Here is a 15,661-nt window from a genome sequence, read left to right as displayed (position 1 = left end):
ATACCAAATAAGGTAGATATTTCCCCCAAAACAAGTTCAGGAGCATCCTGAAGTGGCGTGTTGAATATAAGGTCAACCTAGAGCTTTAGTGTTATCTCTGATACTTTAGGGGAGTGTTCTAGCTATATTAGAGCAGTTATGGATCGCTGGATAGATGAAAGAAGCATTGTCATTATAGAGGCCTCATAATATATAGTATAGTTTTTTGTAGTTTACGGAGACAGGGGTATTTATGTAAGCCCAAAGGTTTTCTAACTTTACCAAATTGTTTTCTGTTTTAGTTCAAGTCTTGAGACAAACATGGCTTCCAAGGTCTAGTGAACTGTCTTTAACGTGAACAAAAACATTGTGCCCACTCTGTTTTTATTGTTACATGATACCCTCGGAGCAATGAGTTGGTTTCACCAGTGTTGCTTATTTCCTTGAATGGGGTGACAATAATCTTTATTATTTTCTAATGAGTCATCTTGCTAAAAGTTCTCTTTCAGGTATTTTAAGGTGTTGGAAAGGTTTCCTAAATATGTTGTTTAAGACATAATATGACCAGTCAGAGATAGTTGTAGCTAGATAAGTGCTTCAGAGATGTGGTTAAAAGATTCAGTGGTGAACAGATTGACCACTCTGTTCGCCAATAGGAATCGATAGTGCTAGAGGCTGTTCTGAAACAGTTGTTTTCTGAGGGAGCTAAATAAACTGTTTTATCATTGTTGAAACTGAAGTCTACCATGAATAATTTTTCAAGCATCTGGTTTACTCTCAAATATTCTCTTAGCTGTTCAATTATATTGTTTTTTATTTTGAGTGGTGGTGGATGAGGTAACTGGATTTTGGTCTTGAAAGTGATGTTCACATTGCAGTACAGAGACTTTCAAATGTGAAGAAGGGGCAGATGGTCATGTCATTACATGAATATCTGGAGTCTCTGTAGAAACACTTATTGGCAATTCTGTCCATCAGCAAGTTCATGCAAGTAATCTTGCGTGGTGACAGATTCAACAATTAGCTGAGAGGAGTCATCTGGGCCGGACTCAATTAGGCAGAGCAAATTAGAACTGAGATACTTGATCAGCTATGTGGATTATCTGATCTGCAATGATATCACAAATACTTTACAACATGACTGGGTGAAGCACAGGGCTCAGGATAGCATGCAGTGTGTATGGGTTTATTTGGATTTGCAGTTTTAACCAGGTTTCTTCTTTCTTTTGGAAACAGCATGTAAGGTTAACATTGAATGTTGTGTGATAAACAGACACATTGTTTAAGATTAAGAGAAATATAGGTGTCCTAGGATCTGGAAATTGCCAGCTACAGCATTCATAGAGTGAGTGGGCAGCAGAAGCTAAAGTAGCAGCATGGAGCAAGAGCCAGCAAAGAATAAGCCGGCAGGAGGCCGGAATGAAGTGTGGGCTTCAAAATATGCAAATAGAGCTGCTATAAAAAGTAAACTTTAAGAAGGAGGCTGTGTGATTCCTAGAGTTGGATATTAAGTTTAGATGTAGCAGTATGTTGATTAAGTATTACATTATTTGAATTTCAATACACATTGGAATCTATATACAAGTGGTTAATTTGTGTTGGTATCACTGACATCATCTCATTTGTATGCATTCCATCAAGGATCTTATTCATGGTGCTCTCAAACATTGCTGAATTGGATTCCTGCTCAAAATGTATGTGCCTGAATTAGTATTAAGATGGAAGATGGTGAGATTAAGAGTGAAAAGAAAGGAACATCTGTATTTGGTGTTATGCAAATGAAAGACCAAAAGTTGACAGGCATGCCACCTTATTGAAAATTGCCAGCATTTCACCAAAGTTGGGCATGGTCCACCAAGATTTTACATTCCAAATCTCGTGGTCAACACACAACAAATCAAGTCATCCAGGGTGTGCGCATCCATTATCATGCCAACTATTCTTTCATCTCAATGGGTTAAGTTGCTTATTTGCCTCCTTGAGCTATTCTCAAACGCCAATTGGAACATTCATGACTTTGGAACCACTGGAAATTCTCAATTTCTCATAACTCTTGACTTCACTAGGATGGCACAAAATGAAACTCCTCAATCTTATCTCTCCTGGTCTCCTTTCACATTAAAAAATGTGTTTAATCAGAAATAGGTCTCAATTCCATGTTTAGCCCTACCTGATATTTTCAGCTTAAATGAATATTCCCTTCCTAACAAATAAACATTTCTACAGCTTGACCACCTTACAAATTTTATTTATGACAAATAATAGACAAATAATACTCCACTACGGCTGTGGGCGTACTTCCAAATACACATGTAAGTGCATTGGATACAAACAACTTCTCTTGCTCATTCTTCAACTTATGCTTCTTTGGTAGGAGGTTTAGTGTAAGATGGCCCAGAATCCACTAATAATGTCTTCCAAATCCAGTCTATTAGCACCCCATACTCGGATCCAACACTTTATCATGATGTTCTGTGATCCTTTCCTCTCCATCTCAATAGGGACTTGCACTGCAGCACTAATGTCATAATTCTCTTATTCACTGTGCTCCACACAGTCATATTTAGGGCTTCATTTATGGGGAACTGGCGTAGGGCAGCACCACAAGTCTTCTTGTTGCGCTGCCCTACACCAATGTGAAATGGCAGTAATGCAACGTATTTATGAAATACGGTGCATTCCTGTACTTTCCCCTTGTGCACAATTTGCTACTCAGCCCCAACGCAGGCATCCTTGTGTCTGCTATATGCAGAATTGTTTTTGTGCAGGAAACAATCTCTTCCTGCACAGAAACAATCCTGAAAGGGGTTTTCTTCTTTTCATGTGTGCTGCAGAATGCAGCACACATGGAAAGAGGAAAAAACGAGTAGAAATAAAAATACTCCTCTTTGTTACGCCTGCTCTGGGGAGGTGAAAAGTTTTGCAGCTGCCCCAGCTTTACATGATATAGTAAATATAGGGCAGCGTCAAAATTCCATGGGTGGCAACAGCCAATGAACGCCTGACGCAGAGTGAGGCAACCCAGCTACTTGCGCTGCCTTGCCTTACTCCATATTTATGAGGCCATGCAAAGCAGCTTTGTGTGGCCTCATAGCTATGGTTGAGTGGTTTGCGCCACAGGAGCATCAGAAAAAGCGACGCTCAGGTGGTGCAAGCCTCTCATAAAAAGGCCCCTTGGTTTACTGGAATCTCTCCAAAGGCAGGCAAAATGTCCCTTTCTCAGTGTACAATGTCACAAAGTCATGGGTTTGTTTTAATTCTTGCCCTGCATGACTTTCTCTTGTAATCTACTACTTGTACATCTCCCACCTCTACAGCCACTTTACATCCACTCATAACCAAATTGTCCTTCTGGCTACATCCAGCACCTCACACAATTTAGGATTTCTCGCCCGTCATCAATCCTCCCGTATCTGGCAATTCAATCTATGCACTAATAACTGGCCTCACAAATGTTCATGAAGAACGTCTGCAAACATGCACAAGAAAACATTAGACCCCTCAAAAGGGTAACAGTGATCAGTAGGCTGCTATGCACCCTGAACTCTGAAAAATAATGTAGATTTCTTCAATGCAACGAACCCTTTAGCACCAAAAGGGTACTTGAACTGCTTCAGAGCTTTGCGATACAATCTTTGACCTTGCCAGCTCCACCATTGTCTGGTTCAGATAATGCTCTTAATATGTATAAGCATCCACCCCAAAAGAATGAAATAAAGTAGTTTCCTTCATCTCATCAGATTTTCCTAACGTTCCATTGGCACTGAAAAACAAGCCAGGTAAGAAGGGGTGACACATTTTGTGACATTCGATAGTTAGACTAAAATCACATTTAGGCACATGATTACATTCTGGCTTTAAGAGGCAGCCAGTGGAGGGAGCATTGGGCCGTAGATGCATGGTGTCTCTTCAGGAGTCCATGCACCAGGCGCGGCCTTCAGATGCATGGTCTCTCTGTTCATGGCTGCATTCATCAGGCATACACTAGCATTTTGCTTTTTTTGAAGGTTGTTTTTTAGGTCTCGCCTGAGACAGCGCTTTAGCGCTGCACTTGCGAGAGCTTTTGTAAAAGGGGGATCTGGGAGCTTTTGTAAAAGGGGGATCTGGAAGTGCAAACAGTGCTTTTCAGGCCTCCAAATACAGTGCATGTGCGCTGGGCGCGCGCACCATTTGGCAGCCTGAAAAGCACTGCCTGATCACTTCGCGGCCCCTTTGATGTCCTCAGTGAGCCGCGCGGCCACTGAGGACATCAAAGTGCTCACCATATGCTCTGGGGACGTGCATCTGTTAACAATAACCTCAATCATCCCGACATCTGAGGAACTACAGTGTGACTTTTACATTTATTACTTCTCTTCCCTTTGCCGTGTTTGGGATTTTTTTTGTGTGTACATTTCTTCCGTCGGTGTTTACTGTATATTTACAGTTCTTTCCTATACACTTACTGTCGCAGAACACCAAGCACATTTAACATTATTGCTGTGACATACGCACTAACTGCAGTTGGTTTTTACTCTGTATTTATGCATGTTCACTCTGTAAATTGTTTCTGCAATTACGTGTTAGCCACCCACAAAATGTTAAATTTTTAAGGTGTTGCGTCATCTTCGGCACAAACATGCTGTGTTTCTGATGCCAAACACATTTTGCAACCACAAATGCGGTTTCCTTCTGTTTGGCAGCATATCACTTTAGTGCCTAATAAAGATATTCTCTTTCATCTATATTCCGCATCATAAGTTAAAGCACATCACATAAAGAAAACAGGATTAGTGCTTTAAGTGGGCCGGGTCTGGACCGGGGCTTCGCACCAGCAGTCCTTAAATGCAGGTCCCGAGGCATGTCCCTTTTGCGCTCTCCATTTTGAGCCTCAAGGTGACAAATAATATATAAAACTTAACTCTGCAACACTGTTTTTGATCCAAGTTAAAAAAAGAATCATTATTCTCTTTTGCTATAGTCCAAACTTGAAGCGTTTTAGTGCAAACTTGAAGCGCTTGATTACATTACACAATAACATGATGTTGAGCCCAAATCAGGCGCGAACCTACTTTCTCTGCGCCGAAGGCGGCAGCTTTAGCCTTACGCCACACCCTAACGCGTAACAACACAAATATTTTCCATATTATATACAATGAATTCGTAGTTGTTGCTTATGTTATCTTATGCAATTTACAACTATTTACAAAGCCAGTAGTGCTGGTACAGTGGTGCGCAGTTTATAAAGCACTAGTCTCATAAATTTAAACGGAAAACCAGGGTGGGGTGTCGTTTATCATTGCTGTGACATAGGCACTAACTGCAGTTGGTTCTTACTCTGTATTTATGCTTGTTCCCTCGGTTAAATTGTTTTTGCAGTCATGTATTTGCCACACACAAAATGCTACATTGCTGTAATACTAAGTGTGCTCTGAAAGTCAGTACGATATTAACGAAAAAACATACCAGTGCTAATATAGATACGTTCTGAACAGTTACAGTTAGTTATCTTGAGGCTGTTTATGTAATGCTCGTAGGGGATTCTGTTTCATTTACACCGTTTTAATAATTATAACATCAAACTGTAGCAAAGACCGGCCTATTGTCGTCTGAAGTAGTGCGCTGTCGCACACTGGACATTTAAAGTACCTATAAAGTGGTTATTTTTAAGTGCCAACAAAAGTAAATATTTACACTAAACACTGATTTGCTGTCTTTGCAGCTACAGTAATACATCTATTTGAAACGTGCTCGCTGCTAGTGCTTTTGTATGCTGCTGCTATCAATAAACAAATTAGCGGAGTCAATCTTCTACATTTACACAGAAGAACAGGGTGGCGTTACTTTCATTGTTGAGGAGACATACGCTCTGCCGGCATAGTTTACTGTACATTTAAGCTTCCTTCGTATACACTTACTGTCGCAGAACACGTTGCACATTTTAATGCATAACTTCCCTAACTCATGGCATTTTAGCCTCCGCTGTAAAGAAAGTCTTTTTAGCAGGAGCAGTTTGTATTACATTTTTTTCAACATGGTTTTTACTAAAATAGAACCTCTGGGCATTATTTATTTCAACTTTCACGTACTATAGGCTTTCTTTCTAATAAGTATTCGGCAGTGCGGCAATTGGAGAGTTCTTACTATTTTTAGGAAAGAAACAAAAGCATGTTTTTTAGGTTTCGCCTTGCTATCGCGTAAGCGATCGCAAGGCGAGACTATTGTGGGGTTTGAAAAGTGCTCCCAAAAAGCGGATTGCATGGCGGCACGATGCGCGTGATTGTGCGCGTGCTAGCCATGCAATCCTTTTGGGAGCACTTCAAAGGGTCCGCTCCCCCGCCAAGCGCGCGCGCCACGCTCCGCTGGGCTTGTTAATCCTAGCAACCAAATGTGAGCGCCACTCTTTCAACCACCCCAGCCCCCACTAACAACAACAAGTTCCGCTTCCCCGCCCCCGCCAAGCATCCTACAAAACTGTCCCAGCCCTCGAGCTGTTGCTGCCTTCTGTCTGCCTCATTCATTGCTTCCTACACATCAGCTTTACTTGCGTTTTCCCTGTTCCCACAACCCCCCACCTCAAGCTCCCTGTCGCCCACTACCCCCCGTCCGCTTCCAGTTGCTGTACTCTACAAAATAATTATATATTTTCAACAATAAATGTCATTTATTCTATTTTTCTGTAGCACATACTTGGTCCAATAAGACGTCAGCACACTTTACATGCTATGGGAGACTGACATCATTGTATAAATGTAAATAGTTACTTATGGTATTATAGTAAATTACCGCTTGCCTCTTCAGAAAGGCAGAAAGCGATATAGACAATAGTTTCAATACTACAGGAGGGATTATAGTCTCGGAAGGGGCGCTGGTATTACTAACCATCTTTTAGTGGCGAGGATGCTGTAATTAACGGCACAGGAGCATTGCTGGCATTGTTCACATGCCTGCAGAGGGAAAGCATCCCCCGTACTAGGTGGTGACAAACCTCCCTTCACTTGTGATGGATGGTATGCCCCTGCTGCAGGGGCAGCTGCAGTCCTGGACGGCGGCTCCTGCTCCACTGACCGCTGTGTAACACTTGTGAGTACAGTAAAGGGTTGGTGTAGGATCAAACCAGGCCCAGGCCCTGCCTGTCTATGCTCAAGGCCACCTTTAGGGGGCTTCAACAGGGGAGCACAGCGTCAGACTCTGCCCCAGAATTCAGATTTTACCCAACAGTGACACAATCGCAGCCCTCCCCAGGCAACTGGAGAGCTCAAATCACCATCATCCCTAACCGGTCTGTGGAGGACGGACCATTAATGCCAGGTCAAGATAATATTGTCAGAAACCCTATTATGTCACTTGCCTGGACTATTACATCAATGGCTGTGACTATCTTATCACTTGCCAGGACCATTGCTTCCATAGACTGGACTATGAGGTCATTAGCCCAGACCATGTCATCTTTGCACAAACACTAATGGTGCAGGAAAATGCACCACCATTGGCGAACATCCCAACACAGCCAGGCTTCACCAGCTGCAGACCTACAGACCACAAAATAGTGACCCAAACAGGTTGACACAAACCATAGTAGAACAAGCATTTGCAATGCAATAGGTCTCGCATTTGCAAAAGTTTAAGCTATTGGCATTGTTCATGACAATGCCTTTTTTATCTATTTTATAAAACAAACACATAAATAAATGCCATTATCATTTACAATGCCAATAGCTAGTGTTGCATTATTATTAGCAATGCCAACTGCTCACACTTTTATAATGCGAGACCTATTGCATTGCAAATGCTTGTTTAACATGCCCTTCACAGAAGGCAAAAGGGACACCTAAATGAACCAGACAAGGAAAATGAATATTCTGGCGTGCAGAACTACCGCAATAAAGGGGGAAAACATGGCGGCTGCGAGCTGAGCGGCCGTGGCATCTCTCCTGTGTATGGAGCCCTTCGCTTTACCGCTTAACCATTATGGTTAAGTAAAGTTGATTTTTGTTGTCTTGTTCTGCCGATTGCTGATTTTACCGAAAAATTAATCAACTAGCACCTCGAGGGCCTTTGGTGTCCTGATGTGCTTGTTTTAGCGAAAGTCTGTATTTTTTCCTTTCTCCTGGCGGATCGTAGTGCCTCTCCTTTCCCGCTAATGTGCGGACCCGGCTCCAGGTTTTCCAGCTAATCTGTTGCTCCACTTGGCGCCCTTCGCTGGATCTCGGCGTCCTGGGAACTACGCCGTACACGAAGCGCCAGTCTCGGCTTTCTTCGAGGTAGGGGTCCGCTTAGTGGCATTGTGGAGTCTGTGGGAGTAAGGCGGACCGCCCTGGAGGTGCCATCAAAGGGGGGGGGTTGGGGGTTTCGAGGCTACGGGAGAGGGTTTCAGTCTTTCCAATGCGGTTATATCAGACCCCGAGCCTGAGCCTGCAATAGCCCCTCCCAAGCTAAGATCCAGACGCCAAGGAACACAAGCTGGGACTTTTGGTCATTTAGAAGCCAAAATTCTAAAAAGAAGGGGAAGAAGGCTAGCACCAGAGTGTCTACTACTTTACCTCAAACTAAATTTAGACCAGGAAGATCGGAGCCACCCGACGCAAAAAGACCTGGGGGGGTTTTCTGAGCACACAGGTGTCCCTATTAGTCGAGACGGTTCCACGGAAAATAAGGGGCACTAAAAAACGGAAACTCCTTCAAGGGGCGTCTAATAAAATAACGCCTCTTTAAGGTCCTATTTTAGGGTACTTCCACAGATTCTGGAGCTGACCAAAGGGGATTCAGCTCTAATTAAATCAATGGAGGGTATTTCTCCTAAATCTCTAGATATACAGGCTCTCATTCCCCCAGGGGGTCCTGACACTGGAAAGCCGATATCGCCGCAAACAGGATTTGGGGAGTTTGATCTCTCCTCATCGTCTCCGCCTTCAGCTAGCATTGTAGAAATTTCTCGGCGGGCAGACGAGTGTGGAGACCCAAAAGTTTGCGAACAGCAGCATATATCTGATGATCATTCTGAGTACACTGTGGGTGAAATGCTCAGAGCTTTATCCCAGGATATCAAAAAGGGCTTTCAAGCCTCTACATCAAATCAAGCTGAAATCAGAACTCTTTGTGAGACGCTTGGGTCAAAAGTGGATATCTTAGATACTAGAACACTTCAACTAGAGGAAAATGTTACTAACCTCACGGCAAATTTGGAATCTGCCAAGATTAAAAAAAAGTCTCTAAAAGTGAGTGAGGCAGTACTATCTGAGCGTCTTGAGACTTTAGAAAATAACGCAAGGAGAAATAATCTCCGAATACTAAATGTTCCGGAGGATAAAGAAGGAGGGAACCTTAAACGATTTGTTGTTGCTCTACTAAAAGAAGCTCTGGATCTGGAGGTCTCAGAAGAGGTGTTATCTAGCGACATCCAGCGAATACACAGTGACCCTTTCCGAAGGAACTTGCAAAGGCCGAAGCCTAGAAAGATTTTAATCAACTTTCAGACATACGCTCTCAAAGAACAAATTCTTACTCTAGCACTCAAGCAAAAATCTCTAACAGCATGTGGTTGTACCTTTCAAATAAGATCAGATTTGTCAAGAACCACTCTCGAAAGGCAATGGGAGCTAGGGAAGAGATTAGATGATTTCAGGAAACTGGGCGCTGTTGCCCAGCTGAAATTTCCTGCAACCTTAAAAATAATGCTTAACAATAAAATGCATAATGTGAGCTCAGTGATGGCAGCAGATGCGCTTTTGATAGAATTAAGTAAACAATGACGGCTTAGTTGTTATAACCATTTTCATACACTTAGGCGGCATTGGATTCAGTAACAATAAATATAAATATAATATATTAAGTAGTTAAGGGCCGTACACGGCTAGGTGCCGAATACTGGACATGGTCCAGATATTAGGGGGAAGGGTTTTCAGGGGCGGTTGGGGGTTCACTGGGGTTTTTGGGGGTTGGGATAGGGATAGGGTCACGAGGGGATGGCAGGGGGAAAAAATTAAAATGTCCTTATTTTCAATTATAAAACGTTTTTCTCTTTATCCAGCAGTCTTGAAAAAGTAAAAGGAAAATAGTGCTTGTGTGTATCATTGCTTGTTTTGTGGTTTTCCTAGGTTAGTTGGGCAGGTGAAATTGTTTACATTGCTAGTTGTCTTTTTATGAACTCGATCCATGTTCTCTCCTGGAACGTCAATGGTCTGCGCACTAATTCTAGAAGACAAAGGATTTTTCAATATTTACGTGATAGTAGTGCGCAGATCATTGTATTGCAGGAGACACACTTGATCGAACAGGAGCTACTAGCTTTACCAAGAAGTCAAGGTGGATTGACTTTGTAATTCGCACTACACAATTAGTTAATATAAGAGGGTTAGCAATCCTGGTTAAAAGAGCTGCGCGTGCGATTCTCAGATCATCAACAGTGGACCCAAGTGGCAGATGGGGTGTTGCAGAACTTCAGTTGATTGGTCTCAGAGTAACGATCGCCGGCTATTATGGTCCGAATCAGGACGACCCTTCTTCATTTAAAAACTTGGTATCAGCCTTGTTGGATTTTTCAGAACCAGTTATATTAGCAGGCGATTTTAATATAGTTCTAGATCCTTTAGTGGACAAATCTATGAATAGCCGCGCGTTAACTTCTCCTAAAACTAGAGCTTGTCTCATGGGTGTCATGAAACAATTTGGGTACCTAGCCATTTGGAGGGTCAGGTCAGGTCTTAGACGTGAATATTCGTTTTTTAACTACAAGTATAAACATCAATCTAGAATTGACTACATTCTTGTTAGCCACTCTTTGAATAAAATGGTAACAAATATTTCCTATCTTCCGGCACATCTTTCGGAACACTCGTCTGTGAGCTTGGTTATAGAGGGAACTGTGGTTCCTTCGCCAAGGACTTGGTCTATGGACCGTTCATTAATGACATCAGAAGACATCTTACTTACTCTTCAGAGAGAGACCGAGAGTTTTATGGCAAGGAATCAGGACACCGCTTCGGTGGCTAAAGTATGGGAGTCATTTAAGGCCTTTTTGAGAGGTAGTATTACTAGTATTACAATTTATAAAACGAGAAAATACAAGGAAGATATATCTGAGTTAGAGTGTAAAATTAAAACTATTCAAACATCGCTCGATTTACAAAACCCCGGTTTATTAGTGGGAATACAAGCCAAATTGCATGATCTTAAGGGGCAGCTTGAAATGGTGCTGAGTTCACGATTATTGCAAAGTTGGGAGGCTAGCAAAATAGCCTATTTTGAATATGGTGAGGGTGCAGGGAAATTACTTGCTTGGAAAGTTAAATCTGATCAAGCAAGAAATCATATCAATGCGGTCTTCAAGGATGGTATATTTTATACCTCTGACGATGACATCAAAGGGGTGTTTCAGTCCTTCTTTCAGGAAATTTATAAGGAGGGTGGCGATTCAAACCTTATGAAGATTCAATCTTGGCTAAGTAAGATAAAGGTCCCTGCACTAACCCCGGAACAACAAGTGGTCTTGGACCATCCGATAACTCAAGAGGAGGTCCACAAAGTAATAATGAGATCAAAGAAGGGCAAGGCAGCAGGTCCGGACGGTCTTCCTTCTGAGATATATAGATGTATTATTAAGGAGGTTGTTCCGATCTTGACAATTCTATTCAATCAAATCCTTCAAGATGGTATGGCGCCTCCGCTGTCTTGGAATAATGCATCTATAACCCTAATATTAAAGCCGGGAAAACCACCTACAAGCTGTGAATCATATAGGCCAATTTCTATATTAAATGCGGATTATAAAATCTACGCTTCAATCTTGGCTGCTAGGCTTGGTAGTGTGGTAGGGGATCTCTTACATCACGACCAGAGGGGCTTTGTTGCGGGGCGTCATCTCTCAGAACTGACCTATGACCTAATTGGTGCCATAGATCTGGCCTCAACGTGGTCTCTACCATTGGCGGTCCTGACCCTTGACGCTGCTAAGGCCTTCGACAGGGTCAACTGGTTGTTCTTGTCGGAGGCCCTGGCGAAGTTTAAGATCGGAAATAAGTTTAGGCGTTCTATTGCACTCTATGTATAGTAAACCATCGGCTAACCTACTTATAAATGGCTCTCTAGCAGAACCTTTTCTGATCTCGAGGGGTACGCGTCAGGGGTGTCCCCTTTCCCCTTTGTTGTTTGATTTATATATTGAGCCTTTTGCCCAATTATTGAGAGAAGAGTGCAGAGTATTGTCTTTTAAGCATGGAGAATGGGAAAAAAAAGTGGCCTTGTATGCCGATGATGTTTTAATATTTACATCAGATCTCAATAGCGCTTACCCCGTAGTTATGGAACTGGCACAAGAATTCGGTACAGTTTCAGGGTACAAGGTTAACACCACCAAAACTGAAATAATGGCATGGAACATGCAGATTAACCATCAGCTCCCTTCTCTGAAAACTAATATGAGATATCTGGGAGTACATATTCTCCATGACATTGACAAGATACCCCCCCACAATTTAATGTTGGTCGCAAGAGAAACCCGTAAGTTAATGAAATCTTGGGCTCTCTTGCCGCTTTCAATACTGGGGCGAGTTAATTTAATCAAGATGTCTATTTTACCCAGATATACTTTTCTCTTTGATGCCATTCCTTTATTTTTTGACACGGGTGTTTTGGCTAAACTCCAAAGTGAACTCAATACTTTTGTTTGGGCTTCTCGACATTCCAGGAAAGCCTGGAAAAAAATTAGAAGGCGGAGAGAGAAGGGAGGTCTAGTAGCCCCTGACTTACAGCTCTATGCTTGGGCGTTTCAACTCTCCCACTCGCGTATGTTATTAAAGACTCCTGCTAGTGGGGGAGTAGGCACTATGTTTCTGGCTATGTTGAGAGGGTCCGGTATCCCGGAGGAAGGCTATTTATACAAGTATGGCAACCCAAAATTCTTCAAAAAAGTTAGGCTGAAGGTATTACAGGGGGTGGCAAGAACATGGGTTAAGCTGAGGGCTTTGTTGAAGCTGGGCTATTTTTCGAGATATGCTCCGATTTGGAACTCTCCAGGGACTCCAGAATGTTTGTTGGATAGTCTATCAATTCCCCTTAGGAGGGCTGGCATTGAGAGGTGGGGAGATCTTTTTGTGGAAAACACATTAGTTCCCTGGGAGGCTCTTAGAGATAAAGTAGGTCCATCTCTCTCTAGATTCAAATATTTCCAACTAACTAGTTGGGCCACTGCTGCTGAAGCCTCCCGCAATAAACGTCTATTGGGTGGTACCAACCAATTCGAGCATCTGATCCTGCATAAACTTCCAGCAAAGAAAGAAGCTGCGTTTTGGTATCGATGCATTATGGAAGAGGGGGATGGCGAATTTCAACTGCCTATCTCACTTTGGGACAACAAGACCTTCAGTCATTATGGTTAAACTCATGTAAAATGATGTGGGACACGGTAAAACCAGCCCGGCTTCGCAGGAATCACCTTTTTACAATCCACAGGGCCTATTATTCACCCCAGAGGATAGCAACATTCTCAAATAGTCCATCAATATGCTGTGCAAAATGTGGGGAAATTGCAGCATCAGATATCCACATGTTTCTGAACTGCCCTGCCCTTCTTGATTTTTGGGAAGGGGTGAGTAACACACTTACTAGGTCATTGGGGATACATATTATTGTCAACCTACCTATACTTATCTTCGGCCTTGCAAATAATTTGGAAGGTCCATCGAAGAAACTTCTATTTTATGTCATCTTACTTGCCAGAAGAGAGATCTGCATTAAATGGAAAGACTTGTTACCACCTACGCATCAAAGCTGGCAGACCTCTTTGTTGAGGACATCCAGATTAGATCTCTCAACGGCAGGAAATAAGAAGAAACAAGATTTTTGGAACTTGTTGAAATGGAGCTAGGGTTTTTTTTTTTCCCCCCTAGTCCAAGGATTACACAGCCCGCCTTCTCTGGTATACCCTGTAGCCCTCTCATGGGTATGATTGAGACGCTCCAGCAGTTTTAAGCTGAGTAATGGGCCTCCCAAGTGGGCGCTGTCCTTTTACTGTTGACTGAGATAACACTGGCAGGCTCCGCCCTTATGGGGTATAAGCCAGCAAATCCAGTACACTGAGACGGTTGTATTTCTCACTAATCATCAGCTTGGACGAGCCCGAGTGGGTTGAAAATGAGGAGAAAAAAAAAAAAAAGAAAATGAATATTTACTCACAGCAACAAAACCTCAATAAAGACAGACCAGTAAGTGTTGGCTGCATCTTACCTGATTTCTTCCAATTTTCACAAGCCACTTGCTGTATTCTACCAATATCCTGAGAGTCTGAGAATCATCAGGACCCAGAGCTGTCTGGCATGCATTCAGACTTTCTGCAAAGTACTTCTCCGCAACATCTAAAATAAGAAACGGAAACAATGTCTTTCAGTAGTCTAATACTTTTTTTAACTTTAATATGTAAAATTATATCTGAATCTTTGTTCTCCCTTCCACTATCCACCAACACCTTAAAAGGTTTTTCAGTTGCACAGTACCTTCTTTTGGTCCAAATATTCCTCGTCCCTTCTGGCAATTTGATCCTGACAATGTATCCCACAACAGTATCTTTGACACCATGGAAAGTGCCATACCAATGGGTAGATTTTCAAACATTTTGCTCTGAGTACCAGCACAATATGTTTTTTGCGGAATTTACTTTCCAGCGCAAAACTTGTTTTGCATTGGAAAGTAACGTAAAAGTAGCACAAAGCACTGCTTTGCGTAACTAAGCGCCAAGGGAGCGTTACATAAGTGTTTCCATGCAACCACCCGTACCTTCTAATGCAAAACCCCAAAGAATTGTAGACAGGGTTTAGCGCTAAAAGTTAACACCACTTCAAAGGAGGCGCTAATAGGAAAATGTTTTTATTTCTCCTTTCTTTTACAACTTTGCATGCGTGCAGCACTGTGCAGCACACATACAAAGTGGGGAAAGCTTTTAAACTTGTCTAAGAATGGTATTTTGTACAGTTTCCTGTACAAAACCTATTCTAGACTCAAGCACACACCCTTGTGCTATGGCATTAAGGCGTGTTCGCTCTGTAGCTGAAATCAGTGCCTGTGCTAGGTAGAGGGGAGGAGAGAGCCATATCTCTGAAGATATGGCGCTCTCCTGCTCCCTCCCTGTCACGCACCCAGTGCAGCCTCTTTGGGTGCTGCGCTGCGTTGCGAGTATTTATAAAACATCTGCCCCAAGTCTTACAAGCCATCTGCTGGTCCTTAACTTCCCCATTAAGCACTTGGGACATTATTTGTGAAAAGTGTTGAGATAAAACAGCGATGCAACACTTTTCACTGTGCCCTCCTTGTGACACAATGGATGCGCCGTATTTACTAAAGATTTACAGATGCTTCAGGAATCCTGACGCATCTGTCGGCACAAAACTCACACATTGCTGGAGTTGTGTTGTAAGCATGACAACTCCAGCAATGCATGGGTGAGGCCTATAACTATTACACTGCTTCACCCTTACGCCTGCTATGAGCCAGGCATAAGGATTTGATGCAGTGGCGTCTTAGAAGTGGCGCAGCGAAATCTAATAGATTTCACTGCACCACTTCTACAAGGCTTTCTTGCGGAGGAACACCCACCCTGCATACATTCGGGGGGGGGGGTAAAAAAATATTTTGGGGGTGCTAATTGTTCCTGCAATAGATGCAGCGGCTCTATGAAGGGGTGAAAAACAACAAAGCCTCATTAACAAGTAAA

The 15,661-nt window shown here is 42.6% G+C and overlaps 1 protein-coding gene across 1 annotated transcript in view; it reads right to left on the bottom strand.

Moving 5' to 3' along the window:
• TTC23L (tetratricopeptide repeat domain 23 like) overlaps nucleotides 1–15,661 on the bottom strand; it is a 145,718-nt gene that overhangs the window by 34,845 nt on the left and 95,212 nt on the right. The window contains exon 9 of the mRNA XM_085640707.1: nucleotides 14,182–14,309. Within this exon, the coding sequence (XP_085496833.1) occupies nucleotides 14,182–14,309 (128 nt within the window). The remainder of the gene's footprint in view (nucleotides 1–14,181; nucleotides 14,310–15,661) is intronic.

Source organism: Triturus cristatus, chromosome 2_1 (assembly GCF_964204655.1).
Source record: "Triturus cristatus chromosome 2_1, aTriCri1.1, whole genome shotgun sequence".
NCBI lineage: Eukaryota > Metazoa > Chordata > Amphibia > Caudata > Salamandridae > Triturus > Triturus cristatus.
This window is presented reverse-complemented; position numbering and strand designations above follow the sequence as displayed.